Raw genomic sequence first — 20,227 nt, forward strand, 5'->3', positions numbered from 1 at the left:
TTATGCATCTTCCCTCCCATCCCACACCCCCCTCTCTCAGCAGGGTGTCTGCAAAACCTTCTTCGCTGTCCTAGAACTCACAGTGTAGACCAGACTGGCCTTGAACTCACAGAGATCCGTCTGCCTCTACCTTCCAAATGCTGGGATTAAAAGTGTGGGCCACCATGCTCCACCTTACTTAGTCTTTGTATAAACTACATTTATTATTGAGTGTCAGGAGTTGTAATCTAGACATTGGAGGAAAACAGACAAATCTTAAAAAAAAAAAAAAATACTGTCTTGAGGCAACCTCAGGGGGGTGGGGGGGCAGCTGCAGGGGGCCAGGTTATACATTATTGGAGTTGTGGCAGGATGGCCAAGAAAAATCTCACTTTGGAAATATATTTTTAAATTTTTTTGGAGATTATACTTCATTCTTTTCCCCTTCCTTCTCCTCCCTCCAGACCCTCTCATGTACACTCATACCTTGTTCTCTTAAAAGTACATTCTTGTCAAGACCAAACAAAAAAACAAACAAAACAAAAAACAATTATGTGAGTGGAGTGGATGGAGGAGCAACATGCGCCCAGGTGTACTGAGAGCCAGAGAAGCTGGACCTGAGGGTTAAATGAGTCAGCAGCCTGGAGAGGTGGTTCAGTGGTTAGAGAACTAACTTGCCCAGGACCACTACCAGGAGACCCAGTACAACACACCCACATGCAGACACATGCCTACACAGTGTTTATTGTATCGGAAACAGGGTTTCTCTGTGTAACCCTGGCTATTCTGGAACTCTGTAAACCAGGCTGGCCTTAAACTCAGAAATCTGCCTGCCTCTGTCTGCCCCAGCGTGCTGTTGTGTATCTTAGTTTTGTTTGTTTAAATGCAAAGATGGACAAAGATTACTTAGGTTCCTTGCTGGGAAGGAAGTAGAAAGGATCCTTGCTAGGTCATAGTGAGGACTCAGGCATTTATTCTAAGTAGGATTCCTTAGAAAGTTTTAAGAGGGGTATGCGGTTGTACTGAAATTTAACAGATTTGTTCTGGTTTGTTGGTTTGTTTGTTTTGCTTTTTTTTGTTTTTTCAAGACAAGGTTTCCCTGGGCTCCCTTTACAGACCAGGCTGGCCTTGAACCCACAGCGATCTGCCTGCCTCTGCCTCCCAAGTGCGGGATTGAAGGCGTGTGCCACCACGCCCAGCATTTGTATTTATCTTTTGAAATTAAAATATAATCACGGGGCTGGAGAGATGGCTCAGCGATTAAGAGCACTGGCCGCTCTTCTAGAGGTCCTGAGTTCAATTCCCAGCAACCATGTGGTGACTCAGAACCATCTATAATGAGATCTGGTGCCCTCTTCTGACCTGCAGGCTCACATGCAGGCAGAACACTGTTTAAATAATAAATAAACAAATCTTTAAAATATAATCACATCATTTTCCCCTTACCTTTTCTTTTTCCAACCCCTTCCATGTATCCCCTCCTTGCTCTCTCAGACTCATGCCTGTTTTTCTTTAATTTGGGGGGTTTATATATATTCCTAAATATATAAATAAATCTGCTTAGTCTGTGTATTATTTGATGTATGTGATTTCAAGGGACTGTTTGATACCAGGGAAGCTCTTCTAAGGAGGACGATTTCTCACGCTCTCAGCACTCCTTAGTTGGCTGGAGTTCTTTTTCTAGAGTTGGGTCCCCATGAGTTTCCCCTTCCATGTTTGTTGACGCTAGGTTTTTTATTTGTTTGTTTGTTTTGTTTTGTTTTTTTGAGACAGGGTTTCTCTGTGTAGCCTTGGCTGTCCTGGACTCGCTTTGTAGACCAGGCTGGCCTTGAACTCACATCGATCCGCCTGCCTCTGCCTCCCGAGTGCTGGGATTAAAGGTGTGTGCCACCATGCCCGGCTGTTGACGCTAGATTTTAAACTCTATTTTATTTTGGGTATTTACTGCCTCTACCTCCCTTCTCCACCTCAGTCCCTTCTGGTCTGAGAGAGAGGAGGTGTAGACCTCTTTACTTCTCCTGGCTCTTTTAGGGTGGATTGAAGCATCTCTCTCTTGGGAGCACCATCATCCTCCAAGTGATCCTCGAAGCCTTCTCTCCACCTGTCTCCTCCAAGCCGCTGTAGCCACCTTTTCTCTCTGTCCTCTCCAAACCGCTACTACACCCCTACCCCTGCTTTCTGAGCTTTCATATTTATACCCCTTTAGAGTCCTCAGAATTAAACTAACTGTAGCTGGCAAAGGCCACGCCCTGCATGAGGCAGTTATCAAACGAGGCAGTTATCAAATGGCAGCCCAAACTACAATTCCACACTTGGGATTAAAACAAAATCATCTTTATAAAACATAACTGAGTTTTTTTTATTAAACATTTTTTACTTTTTACATATACATTTATATATATACACAATAAACTACCTATAACAAGAAGAACTATGACACAATCTAGAATTATATAAATGTTACATTCTTAGTGTTTTGGCTATTTGTATTTGGCAGCCTTGAAGAAAACATCTTTTCTATCGTGGTGCATCTACAATTCTGAATGTTAATCAGTATCTATCATATCTTGTCATTATCAACTTAAAACCTCTATCTAGACCTAAAACATAACTGAGTTTTTAAAGTGTAAACTTCCATTGCACATGTTAGCGTGTCTATTGGTGCTCTGGTTCAGTCTTGTTTAGGCAGCTGTGCTAATGGGACTCTGAGTAGCTTCTCTAACATTCTAAAAGATGTGATCTTGCAGCAAATGTTCTGCTCTTCTGGCTCTTAATCTTTTGGTGCCCTCTTCCCCTGTGATCCCTGAGCATTAATTGCAAGAGTTATGTTGTAGATGTAACAGTTGGGGACGAGCACCACAAGGTCACTTGTCTATTTCCAAGGGCTACACTTTTCTGTGGGTGTACAAGTAAATATTTGGACTGAAGTCAGGAATTATGCTGATGTCATAAAGTAATGATGCTAGCTTCTCTAAGACCATGCATGGCATTGCTAGCCCCAGCCAGGTAGATGACTAGGTTTCCAATACAGGTGTGATTTCCCTCTTGCTGGGGTGTGTGTGTGTGTGTACGCTCACATGCCATAACATGGGAGTGGAGGTTAGAGGATAAATGTGTAGGAGCTAGTTCTGTCTTTCCACCATGTGGGATTTAACTCAGGCATCAGGCAAGTGCTTAGCCATCTTGCTGGCCTTGCCCTGTCTCGTTGTTGAGAATGTACTGACGAGGGATGAAGGCAGAAGCAAGGTAAGGCAAGAGTCTGTTTCGATGAGACATGTAGATTGCTACTGTGGACCTGGGAGAGCTTAGATTCCAGAGGTGTGGTGAAGGCCAAGACAACGTTCTGTTTACAGGTTGGAAGTTAAGGGTAAGGGGGAGGAATGAAAATGGCACTGGGTTTTATTTTATAAACTAAGAAAGTTGGATGGGGAGAGCTATCTTGGTAGAGGCTGGTTTTCATTTTGCTGAGTGTAGGTTCCTGTTAGATGCCCAAGCAGCATTGTGAAGGGGCTTTTGGTTACATAGGCTGGGAGCTCAAGGAATAGCTCTGTAATGAAGATGAACAGAAAGCTGCTATCAGATAAAAATTGTCCAGGGTCTGCATGTAGATAACAGAGGCCAGGGAGGGAGCCCAGGTCTGCTAAGATAGGGAGGTGAAAAGCCCAACTGGTTTGTTTGGCCTCTCTACCTGTTTTCCAGGATTGTGTATGCAAACATGCTCCTGGTTCAGAGAAATGTTGGTGCAGGGGCAACCCCACAGAATATGAATTAATCCCTCTGCTACAGGTGAGCAGCAGATAAATTCATTATCCAAAGTGCTCAGTAACTGCCAGCCTGATGCAATGTATGGAACAACTCCTTATCTGAGCTCGTGTCAAAGTGGTCGCACACTGTGTAGCTCAGTGTTGGAGAGCCTTCCCAGTAGACACAAGGCCTTGAGTTCCATCCCCCCCAAAAGGGCAGAGGGCAAGGGCTGTAACTTATTTGGTAGAGTGTTTGTCTACCGTTCACAAAGCCCTTGGTTAACCCCCAGCATTCAGGGTTACCAGGCTTGGTATCCTAGACCTGTAATCCAAGCCCTTCCGCAGAGGTGAAGACAGGCAGATCAGAAGTTCAAGGTCATCCTTGACTACATAGGGAGTTCTAAACCAACCTGAAATGGAGAAAACCCTGTCTATAAACAAATGAAAGCCATGGAATGCCCAAACTCTTTGTGCCAGGTGTGATAGTCTGTGCCTGTAACTCAGGACTCTGGAAGCCAAGGCAGGAGATACACATTTTAGGTCAGCCTGGGGTGTACTGAGACCTCATCTTAAAAACTGGACATAGTAACTCATGGCTATAATCCTACAACTCAGGAGGCTCAGACAAGAGGATTTCTAAGTTTGAGGCTGGCCTGGGTTATGTAGTTCTACGTTGGTCTGAGTTACCTTGTCAGATCTTGTCTTAGCAAAAACAAAACCAGCAGCTTTATTTAGTGGCCCAAGCCTGAAATCTTAGCTACTTAGATGGCTAAGGTAGGAGGATCACAAGTTCAGGGCCAGCTTCAGCTACAAAGTGAGTTGAAGACTAGCTAGCCTGAGCTAACCTGTTTTTTAAAATAAAGAGTAAAATAAGAGGGGTAGAGATGGAGTTCAGTAGTAGAATGTCTGCCTAGCTTGTGTGAGGGACCAAGTTAAGTCCCTGGTACTGTAAAAACAAACAGGAAAAAAATACCCGATTTATAAAACTCTCATCACGTTAAAAGAATTGTATGAAATTACTTTGTGGGCCTGGAGAGATGGTTAGCAGTTACGAGAACCTGATGCTCTGTCAAGGGACTGGAGTTAAGTTCCCAGCACCCAGCCTTCTGTATCTCCAGCTCCAGGAGATCAGTGCTCCCTTCCGGCCTCCACAGGCACTGACTGATATGTGTGTGCATACACACACACACACACACACACACACACACACACACACAGAAGCACTGACACATGTGTGCATGTAGACACTCATACTTTTTAAAAATTATCTCCAGGTGGTGCATAAGATGTGTAAATGAGGGCTGGGGAGATGGCTCAGTGGTTAAGGGCACTGCCTGCTCTTCCAGAGGTCCTGAGTTCAATTCCCAGCAACCACATGGTGGCTCACAACCATCTATAATGAGATCTGGTGCCCTCTTCTGCAGATAAAGCATTCATATACAATAAATACAATAAATAAATCTTTTTTAAAAAGATGTATAAATGAAACCTGAGTAACTTTGATATTTGTATTTGGGTCAGAGTGCTTTTTCTAATGAGATCTTCTTGTGTGCATGCAGATACTCCCAAATTTAAAATACTTCTGTCCCAGTTAATGGAGGGTAGCTTTGTGCTTTTGATCTTCTGCCTCTTCCTCCCAAGTGTTCAGATTACAGACCAGGACTATAGATGGTTCACCACCAAACCCAGTTGATGTGGTACTAGACTCAGACTGAGGGCTTCCTGTAAACTGTAAACATTGTGCTGATGGAGCTGTGTCCCCAGCCTCACAGCACTGGATTTCATGTGGACCTTCTGTCTAGTGTGCAGACTAAAGCAGAGTTTTCTACCTTTGTGGCAACTAAATTTTTTACTTTGTTCTACATGCAAACTATTATCTTTCTCCCCCCTCCCCCACTCGCCGAGACAGGGTTTCTCTGTGTAGCCTTGACTGTCCTGGACTCGCTTTTATAGACTAGGCTGGCCTTGAACTCATAGCAACCCACCTGCCACTGCCTCCCAAGTGCTGGGATTAAAGGCATGCACCACCACTGCCTGGCTGCAAACTATCATCTTTTTTTTTTAATATTTAATTTTAATTTGTGTGCGTTGGTGTGAGAGTGTGTCAGATCTTGGAGTTACAGACAGTTGTGAGCTGCCATGTGGGTGCTGGGAATTGAACCTTGGTCCTTTGGAAGAACAGGCGGTGCTCTTAACCACTGAGCCATCTCTCCAGCCCCTGCAAACTATTATCTTAATTATAAGAATTTTCCAAAGAGTCAGGTAGTGGTGGCACACACCTTTAATCCCAGCACGTGGGAGGCAGAGAGGCAATCTGATCTGAGTTTGAGTCTGGTCTACAGAGGGAGTTCCAGAGCAGCCATGGCTTCATAGAGAAACCAAAAAGGGGAGGGGAGCACTGGAGAGATGGCTCAGGGGTTAAGAGCACTCTGGCTGCTCTTCCAGAGGTCCTGAGTTCAATTCCCAGCAACCATATGGTAGCTCAACCATCTATAATGTGATCTAATACCCTCTTCTGGCATTCAGGCAGAGCACTGTATATATATAATAAATAAATATTAAAAGAAAAATAATTTTCCAAAGAAAAGAAAGAACCCTTCTAGGGACTGGCTGTATGTCCCAAGCTGGCCTTGAACTCACGATCCTCCTCCTTCAGACACCGAAGTGCTGATGTCCTGAGCCATTGTTCTTTTTTTGTTTTTTTGATTTTTTAGGTTTTTCGAGACAAGGTTTCTCTGTTTAGCCTTGGCTGTCCTGGGCTTGCTTTGTAGACCAGGCTGTCCTCGAACTCACAGTGATCTGCCTGTCTCTGCCTCACGAGGGCTGGGATTAAAGGCGTGCGCCACCATGCCCGGCAGTGAGCCATCATTCTTAGCATCAGAATATAAGAATGAGATATATTGCCATAATCTCTAAAAGAGATGTACTGGCTGCATGCTTTTGTGATTCTCCCTGCTTGAGTGACAGTGTAATTTGTGATTAAGTAAAAAGATTAATTCTGTTCATTGAGCACAATCCCCTACTTTTCTGATAGTCAGATAAGCAATATTAGATCATAGTACTTTTTCTAACTAAACTGTCATATTATTAAAACACTTTCCATTGAACACAAAAGTCCCAGGAAGAGAGTGGGGAAGTCAGCATCTTGGGTGCTTGACCAAATGAAAGAGTTCTCTCATAGGGCAGAGGGTTCCTTCCTTCCTGTGTGTTGTCTAACGGCAAACTTAACTTGTTGCTTTGGGGTTTGGAAACTGATTTCTCTTTAGGGCTTGCCTTTCTGTCTCAGGAGCCATTCATAGCTTTGTACATGGCATGTGTTGGGGTATAAAGAGGCTGTAAGAAGACAGTGCGGTTGAGCTGAAGAGAAGTGCGGCGGCCAGTTGGTGTCCAGAGAGGAGAGTGTTGCTTGTGAACTTGTCCTGGGTTCTCATCCCCTGGGACAGAGCTTGTGGTGCCATTCTTGGGCGAGGTTACAGAAGCTTAGAGACGTGTGGCAGGCTGCTGGGTGGCTCCAGGTGTGAGTGGGCTCTGTCTCTAAACCTCAGTCATCGTTAGAGCCTGAGTTTGAAAACCTCCTCTTCACTTAAAGCAGATCTGGGGAGTCAGGGATGTCTCAGCCCCGCGCTTGTGTGCTTCTTTGTTTCAGTTGACACTGGGTATGCGCAGGTACCGTGAGGTGTTCTGGGAACGGTGGCATGTGTTGTCCTCCTGTCTGCAAACCAGTGGGATGAGGTTGCTTTCGTGTGCCCTTCTAATTGGAATCATTGAGGCCATGAAGCCTTAGGTGAAAGGTCCAAGTCACCTGTGCTGACCCTCGTAGTAGCATGGCTGCCTTCTGCTCTAAATGAATTTACCAATCTCTCTCTCTCTCTCTCTCTCTCTCTCTCTCTCTCTCTCTCTCTCTGTGTGTGTGTGTGTGTGTGTGTGTGTGTGTGTGTGTGTGTGTGTGCCTGTGTTTCTTTTCTTTTTTAGACAGAGTCTTACTGTGTACGCCCGGCTAGCCTGGAACTCACAGATAACCACTTGTCTCTGCCTCCAGAGTGCTGAGATGAAAGGCATGTGCCACCACACCAGAATGCATTGTCCTTCTTGAGGAAAGTTTGTTGGGTTAGAATCTGTTTTGTCGAAGAAACCTGCACATGTGATTTGATTCTTCTGTACATTGTTAGCCTCCCATTTAGGAACAGAATGGATTTCTTTCCGCAGTCAAAGTGTTTCATCGTTTCAAGATTGGAGAAGGCTGGCCCTGTGAAAGTGTGCTTATGGCACTCCTGGTATGGTTCAGAGCTCACCAGCCCAGTGAGGAATGTACGACTGTCCCCACTGTACCAGACAGGAAGTGGAGGCATAGGAAGGATACTGACTTATGGGATCACATGCTAGCTTTGGGTGGGCCTCAGACCCCTGTGCCACAGCTGGGCTCTTGATTCTCACACTGCTCTGCTAAGAACAAATGCCATCAAGATTGTGACAGTCATAACTCCTGCTCCGTTTCCTCTCAGGAACACTCCTCCAACCAGAGGAGGACACAGTATAGTGGGAGGAATGGGAGAAAAGCATAGGCAGCTAGGCCTGGGCACAGGGGCCTCTCACCTCGTGTGTTGAGGCCTGGGCACAGGGGCCTCTCACCTCGTGTGTTGAGGCCTGGGTCACTGTTGCTTCTTGCCCATTGTAGTTTTGTTCCTCCTGATTTCTTCACACCCAGCTTGGCTTTTGGTTTGTCAAGCTGGACACCCCATAATTTTCATGGTTATGATAGTAGACCTGGTGATACATTTGAACTTAATAGATTCCATTTACTGCTTTCACTTTGAACTTGGCTTCCTTACCTATAAAGTTTGTTAATAAACCTAAGATTTTGCCTACTCTGCATTTTCCTACTTTAGACATTAGGGACACATGAACATGAATGTTAATTTATCCCAACTTAGCCTTTAGCCTCATGTAGATACATGACCATATTTTTAAAAATGGAAGTAATTAATTTGAACTTAGGATCACCAAGCAGTTTGTTGACATTGTCTTGAAAGTAGACAGCTAAAACACAGAAGAGGAGAGTTCCAGGGCAAGGCCCACGAGTCTACCCTCTGCCCTGCTCAGAAAGCCTGAGCAGTGCTCTGTACTGAGGACTTGTCAGGGTGGCCAGTGTTTCTGGGAACACATTCCAGTACTTCCCAGCCTGTGACTGTGCCCAGCCTTTTGGGCATAATAAAATGTGTCTACTTTCAACTCGGATTCTGCATCCTTATCCTTGATAATAATGATGGCGTCGGACATTGATGCCCACTGTCTGCCTGCAGTGCCTCATGGGAAATCTTTGATGAAGGCTTCATTGCTGTGTGGCAAAGCAGCCCTGTTATTATCCCATTTTTATGGATGAGTGGTTGTTTACATTCAGAAGTTACATAAATGACCCAAGAATTTATGGCTTGTGAGTGCCCTAGCTAAACGTAAACCTTTCCATGTTCTGTGCCCAGCACGGAAGCTGAATACACTGGATAGCCATAGCCATGGCGTGTAGCAGGTAGTGAGGAGAATCCTAGGAGGCACCTTCTATTTTGGGGATGTAGTTCAGCTGGTAGAGTGTTTGCCTACGAGTTTAAGGTCATTCCTAAATACATGTAAAGTTCAAGCCCTAGGATACATGAGACTATCTCAAAAAATAAAATAAAATAAAATAAAGCTGGGCAATGGTGGCACACACCTTTGATCTCAGCACTCGGGAGGCAGACACAGGCTATCTCTATAAGTGTGTGGCCAGCCTGGTCTACATTTCGAGTTCCAGGTCAGTCAGAGCTATGTAGAGAGACCCTGTCTCCAAAAGAAGAGAAGTAAAGAAAAAACATTTTACATTTCAAATAACCAAGAGCTTGCTTTTCTTTTCTTTTTGCTTTTCAACTCGAGGGACAGTCTTTGCTCCCGTTGCCTTAGGCTGGCCCCAACCTAAGGTTTTCCCCCCATTGTGTCCGCTGTAGACTGCTGTCCCCAGGCTTCATCAGAGCAGTGATTTCAGACTGTCGTGTGCTCATGGATTTGCTCATGTGGCTTGAGGGAAGTGCGGGAACGCAAGTGCTGAAAGAATCTTTAGTGCATAAATGGTACAATGATCTCAGGATGAAGTCAGACAAATGTGTTTCCATGGTTTCCACAGCCACTTTGACATATGATACCCTCCGCTTTGCTGAATTTGAAGATTTCCCCGAGACCTCAGAGCCTGTTTGGATTCTGGGCAGAAAATACAGCATTTTCACAGGTATTGTCCACTTGGCTCAGATTACTTCTACAGAAATTTTGAGATGGCAATTGTCTGCTGACTCTGATTTTGTGTTTGTCTTCCTCTTTCAAATAACTAGAGAAAGACGAAATCTTGTCTGATGTGGCATCCAGACTTTGGTTTACATACAGGAGAAACTTTCCAGCCATTGGTGAGTAATTGTTCATCTTTCATATGTTTTGGTTCATTTGTTTGACTTTAATCTGCCTGTACCTTTGTGTATGAGGGGTACAGGCACATGAATGGAGGTCAAAGGACAGCCTAGTGTGTCAGGCTAGCTGGTCCATGAGCCCTAGGGACTCCCCTGTCTCTGTCTCACCCTCCTGTGGGAGCTCTGGGATTCCGAGGAATGCTGCTGCATTGAGCCTTACGTAGGCTCTAGTGATTGAACTCGCATCCTTGGACTGGCGTGGCAAGCTCTTTACTCACTAAGCTATCGCCCCAGCTTGAGAGCCCTACTTTCCTACAACCTGTGATGAAATACTTATGCTTTCTATCTCATCAGCAAGTTATTACAGGATAAGGGGTCGACAATAATTTTGTTGTTTTTGATTATTTTTGAAACTGGCTCTGTGCTGATTGGGTTAGTTGGGTTTTTTTTCTTTTTCTAAACCTTTTTTAAAAAAAGATTTATTTATTTATTATGTATACAATGTTCTGCCTGCTTGTGTGCTTGCCCACCAGAAGAGGGCACCAGCTTTCATTATAGGTGGTTGTGAGTAGTCATGTGGTTGCTGGGAATTGAACTCAGGACCTCTGGAAGAGTAGTCAGTGCTTTTAATCTTTGAGCCATCTCTCCCTCTTTTTCTGGATCTTCTGGAAAAAAGGAATCTTAATTGAGAAAATACTTCTATCAAATTGGCCTTTAAGTATGAGCATTTTCTTGATTAAGCATTGATGTAGGTGTGGCTGGTACCACCTCTGAACAGGAAGACCTGGGTTGTGTTTAAAAAACAAAAAAAAACAAGTTAATGGGGCTGGAGAGATGGCTCAGAGGTTAAGAGCGGTCAAATCTTTATTACAATCAATCAACAGCAAGACAACCCCTGACACACCTCTTAGATTGCCTTTAGGCACATAGGGCTGTCTGACTTTCATGTTTATGAGCAGGTGTGGAAGGACAAACATTTACAAATATAAAGTGTGTGGTGGCGCATGCCTTTAATGCCAGTGCTCAGGCAGAGGCAGGTGGATCACTGTGAGTTCGAGGCCAGCCTAGTTTACAAAGTGAGTCCACGACAGCCAAGATAACACAGAGAAACCCTGTCTGGAAACAAAACAAAACAAAACAAAACAAATATATAGCATGTGATGGGCCATAGAAATGACGATCCAAGGTCCTGCTATCACTTAGCTTCCCACGGTGTGAAGCAAAGTCACTAGTACACCATGGTAAATAGGACAGCAGAGCTAGGGAGAAACCTTCATTATGTGACCAGATATAGGCGAGGTATCTTTGTTTTATTTCTGTTGTTGTGATAAAATGCCCTGACAAAAGCAATTTATGGGAGAAAGGGTTTATTTTAGCTGACAAGTTGGGTTTTGGTCCATCTTTGCAGGAAGTCACAGCAATAGGAGCTTGAGACAGCTGAACACAATGCACCAAGAGTCAAGAAGCAGAGAGGAATGAGTTCCCGCGTGTGTGACGCCTGTTCTCAGCTCACGGCTTTTTAATACAGTCTAGAACCCAAACCCAGGGAATGAGGCCTCTTTCAAGCTGGGTTTTCCCACGTCCCAAAAGAGAATGACCCATATCCTCGCCTACTTAAATGCCACAGTTTTCCCAGTTAGGGAAACTGTCTGGGAAGGATTAGGTGTGGCCATGTTGGTAGAGGTGTGTAACTGGGTGTGGGCTTTGAGGTTTTTTCTGTTTTTTTTTTCTCCCCCCTCCCCCTTCCCCCCCCCCATGCCCCCAGACAGGGTTTCTTTGTGTAGCCCTTGGCTGTCCTAGACTCACTTTGTAGACCAGGCTGGCCTAAACTCACAGCAATCTGCCTGCCTCTGCCTCCCAAGTGCTGGGATTAAAAGTGTGCACCATGTGAAGCCGTGTCTGTCTCTCTCACTCTCCTCCTCTGGTTTCAAAAACCCATGCCAGACCTAGTCAATCTGTCTGTCTCTCTCTCTCCTTCCCTCCCTCCCCCCTGTGCAATTTTTAGATCCGATGCAAGCTCTCGGTTACTGCTCCAGAGGCATGCCTATCTGCCGCCTTGCTCCCCACCATGTTTATAAACTAACCCTCTGAAACTAGAAGCAAGCCCATAATTAAATGCTTCCTTTTGAAAGTTGCCTTGGTCACAGTGTTTAGTCACAGCAGTGGAACGATAAATCCGATACAAATCCTCTTTTAGATTCTCTTCCCAGGTGCCTTACTTTTCATTTGCTGTGATAAAATACTACAACTCAGGTAACTTAGAAAAGAATGTTGTGCCCACAGAGCACTAAGGAAACCGGGAGTGTTAAACACACAGGGGCATCTCAGTAGACGAAGTAAAATACCTGCATTCCACCCAGAAAGCTGGGAGTGGGTGTTGTTGATGACCTGGTGACCTTTCACTATCTGTAGAGGCAGGCCTCACCAAATCCCTGAGAATGTTTATCCCAGATTCTTCCTCCCTGCACCTTAACTTTAGCTCGCAATCAATAGAGCCCATCCTTAGAGATCTCTGCTATCACAGTCAGAGACCATACTAGCTAGATTCTAGGCCTTTAATGTTATAGGACACATCTTCATGAGTATGTGTACTTTGCAAAGGAGTTTCATGTAGTCATACCTTAAGCTTCATTGTGGATCTAGAATTGGAATGATTATGGTCTGGAAACTTTACCCAAAATTGTTCTGTTTAAATAATGCTGGCAATAAACCACCTGGCATCAGACTCCCCAAGTTTGATCCAGTCTAAGACGGGCTCAACAGAGTTTCATTCTCGACTCCTTCTAGTTCAGTTTGTTTCCCTGGCTTCCATGAGACTTGCAGGCCCCTCTCCCCCCAAAGAAAAGGGTTTTGTTTTTGTTTTTGTTTGTTTGTTTGTTTTGAGACAGGGTCTCCCTATGAAGCCTTGGCTGTCCTGGACTCGCTTTATAGACCAGGCTGGCCTCGAACACACAGCGACCCGCCTGCTTCTGCCTCCCAAGTGCTGGGATTAAAGGCGTGCGCCACCATGCCCCCCCCAAAGAAAAGATTTAACTTGGGACCCATGAGCCCAAATGGTCAGAGTCTGTGACCATCGTGGCAAGGGAGCTCAGTAGCAGGCAGATAGGCAGGCATGACACTGAAACAGTAGCTGAAGGCTCATATCTCAGTCCGCTAGTAGGAGGCAGAGAACACTTAACTGGGAATGGCATGGCCTACCCACAGTGTTGCACCTCTTCCATCAAGGCCACACCTTCTAATCCTTCCCAAACAGTTCCACAAACTGGGGATCAAGTATTCAAACATATGTGCCTGAGGGGGCCCAGTCTCACTCAAACCACCACACCAGGTGATTGTAGAGTGTGTCAAGTTAACAATTGCAGCTAGCCACACAGGATGAGCTGCTGCAGACCAGTCAGCTCATCATGGTCCTAAGAACCAGGTGTAGCCTGCATACTCCTTTGTGTAGAGATGACTTAGGAATGAGAGTGGTGTAGAAATGGGGGACCCCATCCACTGACCTGAGTTCTCGCTCACAGGTCACTTCCCATCTCTGCCTCTTACTGCCACTGTTCCTCTTCCTCACCATAGCTGCACAGTGACATTCCTTTGAACACCTGCTGAGAGCATTGTCCCCACTCTTGTCATGTTAAAAGTGATTCCACAATCCTTGCCAGTCTTCCAAGCTCCAGTAGTAGACTGATGAAGAGAGTTGATATTTGAGGGTTTTTTAGTCATGCACACTAGCTCCCAAATAAAAGACACAGAGACTTACTAGATTTCTTTATAAGCTTTTGGCTCAATAACTGGGCAGACTCGGCTTGGAAAATGGAGAGCTTTCATTACCATTGCTACTGACTACCCTATCCCTCACTATCAACACTGGGCCATTCGGTAGCTCTTGAATTTTTTGGCCTTTCTGGTAGTAGGACTTGAACTCTGTCTTCAGAGTAACCATGGGAATTCTTGTTCGTGTGCTGGGCATTGCCATTGCTACATGACTGAGTTGCCCATCCAGAGGGAGTGGTGAGCACATTCTGCTCCCCAGCCCCAGGTTCTTGGAATTTTGAGTCCTCAGTTGTACTGTGTCTGAGATGTTCAGAGGTGAGAGCAGAGACGCTGTCTGTGGTGTGGAGCTGTCCAGATGCCTCTTGTTACTGGATGCCTGGCCTCTGTTGGGCCCTCTGACTGTGAATTCTTTTTGCTCTGTTTTCTCCACAGGGGGAACTGGCCCTACCTCAGACACAGGCTGGGGCTGCATGCTTCGTTGTGGACAGATGATCTTTGCCCAGGCCCTGGTATGCCGGCACTTAGGTCGAGGTGAGCCATAGTACTTGAATGGAGTCCGTGTAGTAAGGAATGTTTAAAGCACACCACAGAAGCAGGACATGGTGGTACTTGCCTTTAATCCCAGCCCTAGGGAGGCAGAAACAGGTGGATTTCTATGAGTTGGAGGCTAGTCTGGTCTAAACAGGGATTGCCAGGCCAGCCAAGCCTACAAAGTTTCCTTGTCTCACAAAAATTACAAACAAAACAAAAAGCATGTAATAGGCAAAAGACAGACGATGGTGTTTGTCTAGCATGTTATGGCCCTAGGTTCAACTTCTATTACCAATGAAGTGTGTGTGTGTGTGTGTGTGTGTGTGTGTGTGTGTGTGTGTGTGTGTGTGTGTGTGTTTCTTGCCAGTGAGAACCAGTAGCATACTGGTTCTAATACTCAATATGTATGCTGTGGAAAGTCCATTTGAAAGTTCTTGTTCTCTGTAGGAAACTTCTAATGCTCAACACACTGTTAGCCCTCTTTTTACTTAATATTTTTTTTCAGGAGCTTGCTGAGTTTCCCAGGCAGGCCTTGACTTGTAATTCTCTAATGTCTTACTTAGGGTATCCATCACTATGATAAAGCACCATGACCAAGAGCAGCTTGTGGAGGAAAGTTTATCCCGTCTTATAACTACCAGATCACACACTCTGTCTCTGAGGGAAGTAAGGGCAGGAATTCAAGGCAGGACCTAGAGCAGAAGCGATGGAGGAATGTTGCTTACTAACTTGCTCCTCGTGGCTTGCTCAGCCTGCTTTCTTAGACAGCAGGATGCGCACCACTCAGCCCTCCCACAACAATCATCAATCAAGAAAATGCTCAAAAGACTTGCCTATAGGCTAAGCTTGTCTAGGCACTTTGTCAATTTGGAAAGGTTCCTTTCCAAATGATTAGTGCTTGTCTCAAGCCAACATAAAACTAAACACCACATTTTGCTTTAGCTTTCCAAGTAGCTGGGATTGGAGGCCCAAAACACGAGGCCTGTAATTTTTTGTTGTTGTTTGGTTTTGGTTTTTTTGTTTGTTTGTTTGTTTGTTTTGAAATAGGATTTCTCTGTGTAACCTTGGCTGTCCTGGACTCTATTTGTAGACCAGGTTGACCTTGAATTCACAGCAATCCATCTGCCTCTGCCTCCCGAGTGCTGGGATTAAAGGCATGTACCAAATTATCTTTAAACCGCTGAAATAGCTTTCTGCTTTCAGCCTAGACTTGTTTTGATGAGACTGGTATGTATTTGAAATCCTGGAAAACTTTACGTTTAACTTACAAGGGTTCAAAAATAAAGTCTTGTACACTATCTGAATATTGAACACTGTGTATAAGGAAAGTTTGTTACTTGCACGGTGGTCACACTAACCTTCTGTGTTTTGTTTCCTATAGATTGGAGATGGACTCAGAGGAAGAGACAGCCTGACAGCTACTTCAACGTCCTCAATGCTTTCCTGGACAGGAAGGACAGCTACTACTCCATCCACCAGATAGGTGGGGATTAAATGTGTCCTAGGCTTGGCTCTGTACAGAGGGCAGACTCCTTGTGACTCCCTTGGGAGCTTTCCAAATCTTGCAGAGTTGGATAATAAAGCTCTAGGTCACTCTAGCCTCTCAGGGCTGTGGGGGTTCTAGCACTAGCTCAGACCGAAGCCTACCCTGCTCCTGTACAGCCTTCAGTGACTGATTACATGCAGCCAGTGGGACTTAGGCTCCTGAAGGTTTGTTTTCCTTAGGAGGATAGTTGTCCTGTCTAGACCTTTCTATGAAGTGTTTACTGACACCCTAAAAGTGAGGGGTGCGCACGTGTGCAAACACACACACACACACACACACACACACACACACACACACACACACACACACAGACTCTTCTGGGATGGATGGGTTTGCTAACATGGATCTGTTTCCTGCAGCACAAATGGGAGTTGGCGAAGGCAAGTCTATAGGCCAGTGGTACGGGCCGAACACTGTTGCCCAGGTCCTCAAGTACGTAATGAGCCCAGCCCTTCTGCTTCTTGGGGTCAGCATGAGTTCTCCTTGGGATTTACCCACTCCTTGAGTACTTATTGCCACAGGAAATAAGGTATTCTGATTCTTTGCTTGTAGACCCAGGGGAGTCCCTGGGTGACTATGCCTATTGTTCTGTGAATGGGGTTCGTGTTTAGGTCAGAGCCCACTCCTGTCTTCTGTCCTTTGTACAGATGCCTCTGTAATGAGGGTGCCACAGATCGGGAGCCATGGCAGTTCTGGCGCTATATCTGCAGGGGCTGCAGCCCTCTACTTATGTGGGTTTGTCAGAGACACCCACTTAGATCATAAGCTTCCCCATGTTCAGAATCTGTTGGAGTTTGTTTTTCATGAGTCCCTGCTGTCTCTTCCTGTCCTCTCCCTGGCCCCCGTGTCTGGAGCTCAGTCAGTCTTTTCTTGACGGCTTTTGCTCCATAATTTCCCCTGGAATGACTCTGGTTTCCAGGGACATGCCATTTTTCAGTGTATGACCCCTCAGTGTTTTTGTTTTTAAGATTCTTTTTATGTGTATGAGTATTTTGCCTGCACATATGTCTGTGCACATCATACATATATACTTGCAGGGAGGCTAGAAGAGCTTGTTAGATCCTCGGCGCCGGGGTTAACAGGTGGTTCTTAGCTCCTGTGTGGGTGCTGGGAGCTGACGTCAGTCCTCTGCGAGAGCAGCAGGTGCTCTGAACCACTGACCCATTTTTCCATTGCCTGTACTCTCCTCCCTGCAGCGTTTTCTCTTGTCTTTTCTTGTTTTGATTTTGGCCTGACTCATTTCTCCGTATGGCTTTGTGCTTTAATATCTCAGTTGGGATATTGGGAGGCTCTGAACCAATATCCAGGACTCACTCATGTAGGGTCCTTTCCCTGTTGGACTGAAAGCCAGTATCTCCCAAATCTACCTCTAGCTAGTTTCTCCTGAGTGTTCCCTTGATACCCTATCCTGTGTCTCAGTTGGCCATCACCCACAGGCTCTAGCTAGACACTTCCTTTTTCCCTGTATCCGATGCCCCGCCATCACAGGCCATGGCTGGCTGTGACTCCTTGGCTTGGTTTCTTTGTGGCATGCATACCCACTCCATACCTTTTAGCATCCTTGTCCAAGTCCTGCTTTGTCTTAGCTACTTTTCTATTTCTAAGACAGAACACCATGACTAAGACAACTTACAAAAATAAAAACAAAACAAAACATTTGATTTTGGGGACTCGGGTTCCAAAGGGTTAGAGTCCATGGCCATCATGGCAATGACCATGGCCACAGGCAGAGGCAAGCATGGCACTTGAGCAGTAGCCACGAGCTTACATCTGATCTACCAGCAGGAAACAAAGCAAATGACAGAAGCTTCTGACTTCTCAAAGTCTACTCCCAGGCCACACCTCCTCCTCATCCTTTTTAAACAGTTCCTCCAACTGGGAACCAAGCATTCATATATATGAGCAGGGAAAGAGGGGAGCATCATTTAATTACTACACACCTCTTTAGCTGTGATGTAATTTACAGGGTTGCCTCTTGACTGCCACCTTTTCCTGCCTGACCAGATCCCCATCAGGGCTTTGGTCATGTCTGCTGCCCTACTTTGTCTGTCTTCACTGACAGGAGCAGCCCTGAGTGTTGCCGTTCACGCCCACTCCCCCTGCCCTGGCCTCTTCTGCTCTTGTTGCTAGATTCCTTTTCCTCACTGTGGCCATCTCTCTGTCCTGTACACAGGGATAGGTTATATTCGCGCAGGCTTTGTTGCATCTCATAAGGCATTTAACTCAAGAGTGCTGGAAAGGCAGAGCACTCTGCCAGCCCTTGGCTTCCTCAACATGCTTTTCCTCTGGGAGATGTTAGTGAGGCTTCTTCAACTGCCTAGGTCAAAATATGGGCTGATTCTAGACTTCTCTGACTATTTGAGCATCCTAACCTGTAATAAGTCTCAGTGTTAACCCATGCTCATCCTCTCTTTCCTATACTGGTCCACGTCTTGTCTCATCGTTAATCCTCTTTGATCATTCTAGACTTGTAATAATAACCAAAGTCGTCTCCGTAAAATGTTGCAGTTCTTTCTGAGGCTCTGGTTGTCCTGGGTTTTGCTAACATCATGGCACACCTTGCCCTGAACTTACTCTGCCCTGACACTCCTTAGGTGGCAGGTCTGTGTTACTCATGTACTCCTACCTCAAGACCCTCGTATACCTTAAGGCCCCAGCCTAAAAGCTCTCCCCAGGCCTGCCGAGCCTGCTCCCATGCCTTCCTGACACAGTCTGCATAATTTATGCCTCCTCTAGCAGCCCCTTCCCGGGCCTTGTGGTTGGGTTCTCTGTAGCGTATACTGCCTGCCCTACTTGCTTCTTCCTGCGCCTTTACTGACATTCCAGCACGGGGAAGTGCTGCTCTGACTCGCCCGGGTGGTCTCCTTACTGCTGTGGCAGGGCTTGGTGAGTAGTGAGAAAATGCCAGCTCTCCTAAGCCCCTTCCAAGTTTCCCATTCACAGGGAGGGGCTGTATGTGGTTTCCATAGTACTGTGGTTCTCAACCTACAAGTCACGACCCCTTTCACAGGGGTCGCATACCAGATAGCCTGCATTCAGATATTTACATTACGGTTCATAACAGTAGCAAAATAACAGTTATGAAGTAGCAACAAAATAATGTTGTGGTGGAGAGTCTCTGCAGCACAGCTGAAGAGTTGCAGCACAGGAAGGCTGAGCGCCACTGCTCTGTGCCTTCCAGGCATTGGCCTCTTGTGTTCCTAAACATACCAGGCTTTTGCAGCCTAGATCCCTGGTAAACTGTCCCCATGTTGGGAACATCCTTCTTGCTTTCTGTCTTCTCCCTGGTTAAGAGGCATTCTGCCCCACCCTCGTAGCACCTAGTTTCCATTCTTTTTCTACAGAGGCTGCTGTCTGATTTTCTTTCAGAGCCATAAACCTGCAGCCATGTTTCCTTCCATCTGGTGGCCTCAGTTGTACTGTTCACTAGATTTCTGGGGCTCTCAGTTCACAATGTGAGGTGCTGGGGGAGAAACGGATCAACAAGAGAGCTGGACCTGCTTCCACGCTGGTGAGACCTGAGTGGCTGCGCCACCCGGGGCTCCTGTCCACACTGTCTCCTGACACAGGGCAGCTGGCACTTCCTCGATGAGCAACACTCAGATCTCTTCCTGTTTGAGTTATTGGACACATCCTTGACATAACCTTTGAAACTGCCTCACGACTGTCGTGCAGCAGTGCAGAGCTCCTGCTGTGGAAGCTCACAGGAGGATTCTTTCATTCCCTGTAGGAAGCTGGCTGTATTTGACACGTGGAGCTCCTTGGCTGTTCACATAGCAATGGACAACACTGTGGTGATGGAGGAAATCAGTAAGTTCCTCGGGGTTTTGGTTGACAAGGACTTGTAAGTGACAAAGCTGAAGAGGGAGCCTCAGCTGGAAAGTTTGAGTCTCAGCAGCACCGGCACTTACGGCAGGTGGAAGCCTAGGTGAAATACTCGCACACCCCATTCTCTCATGGGTCCATTGTACAGCATCGGGTTAGTTATCTCTCTGTGTGGGTGTGGGTGTGTGCGCGCGCACTATAGATAGTGAGTTAAAGCACACCACATAAGGGTGGCCACGGTGGGAGAGGCATTTGAGTTCATGGATTCAAGGCTCATGCCTTTAATCCAAGCACTTAGGCTGTAAGACAGGTAGATCTCTGTGAGTCCACTGACAATCTAAAGTTTCAAGTCATCCCAAGTTACATAGTGAGACCCTGTATAAGACGGGGAGGGGAGGGGAGGGGCTGGA

At 45.9% G+C, this 20,227-nt stretch overlaps 1 protein-coding gene and 1 long non-coding RNA gene across 2 annotated transcripts in view; both read left to right on the forward strand.

Moving 5' to 3' along the window:
• Positions 1 to 20,227, forward strand: part of ATG4B (autophagy related 4B cysteine peptidase) — a gene marked incomplete at its 5' end in the record, with an annotated part of 31,943 nt that overhangs the window by 2,034 nt on the left and 9,682 nt on the right. Inside the window, 6 exons of the mRNA XM_084778631.1 lie at positions 9,874 to 9,975; positions 10,076 to 10,147; positions 14,348 to 14,446; positions 15,828 to 15,929; positions 16,352 to 16,424; positions 19,723 to 19,802. Of these exons, the coding sequence (XP_084634757.1) occupies positions 9,874 to 9,975; positions 10,076 to 10,147; positions 14,348 to 14,446; positions 15,828 to 15,929; positions 16,352 to 16,424; positions 19,723 to 19,802 (528 nt within the window). The remainder of the gene's footprint in view (positions 1 to 9,873; positions 9,976 to 10,075; positions 10,148 to 14,347; positions 14,447 to 15,827; positions 15,930 to 16,351; positions 16,425 to 19,722; positions 19,803 to 20,227) is intronic.
• Positions 460 to 4,422, forward strand: LOC311596242. Its single transcript, XR_014778790.1, has 2 exons — positions 460 to 569; positions 1,977 to 4,422. It is a non-coding gene; the product is annotated as an uncharacterized lncRNA (long non-coding RNA).

Source organism: Acomys minous, assembly GCF_964271855.1.
Source record: "Acomys minous genome assembly, chromosome: 4".
Classification (NCBI taxonomy): Eukaryota; Metazoa; Chordata; class Mammalia; order Rodentia; family Muridae; genus Acomys; species Acomys minous.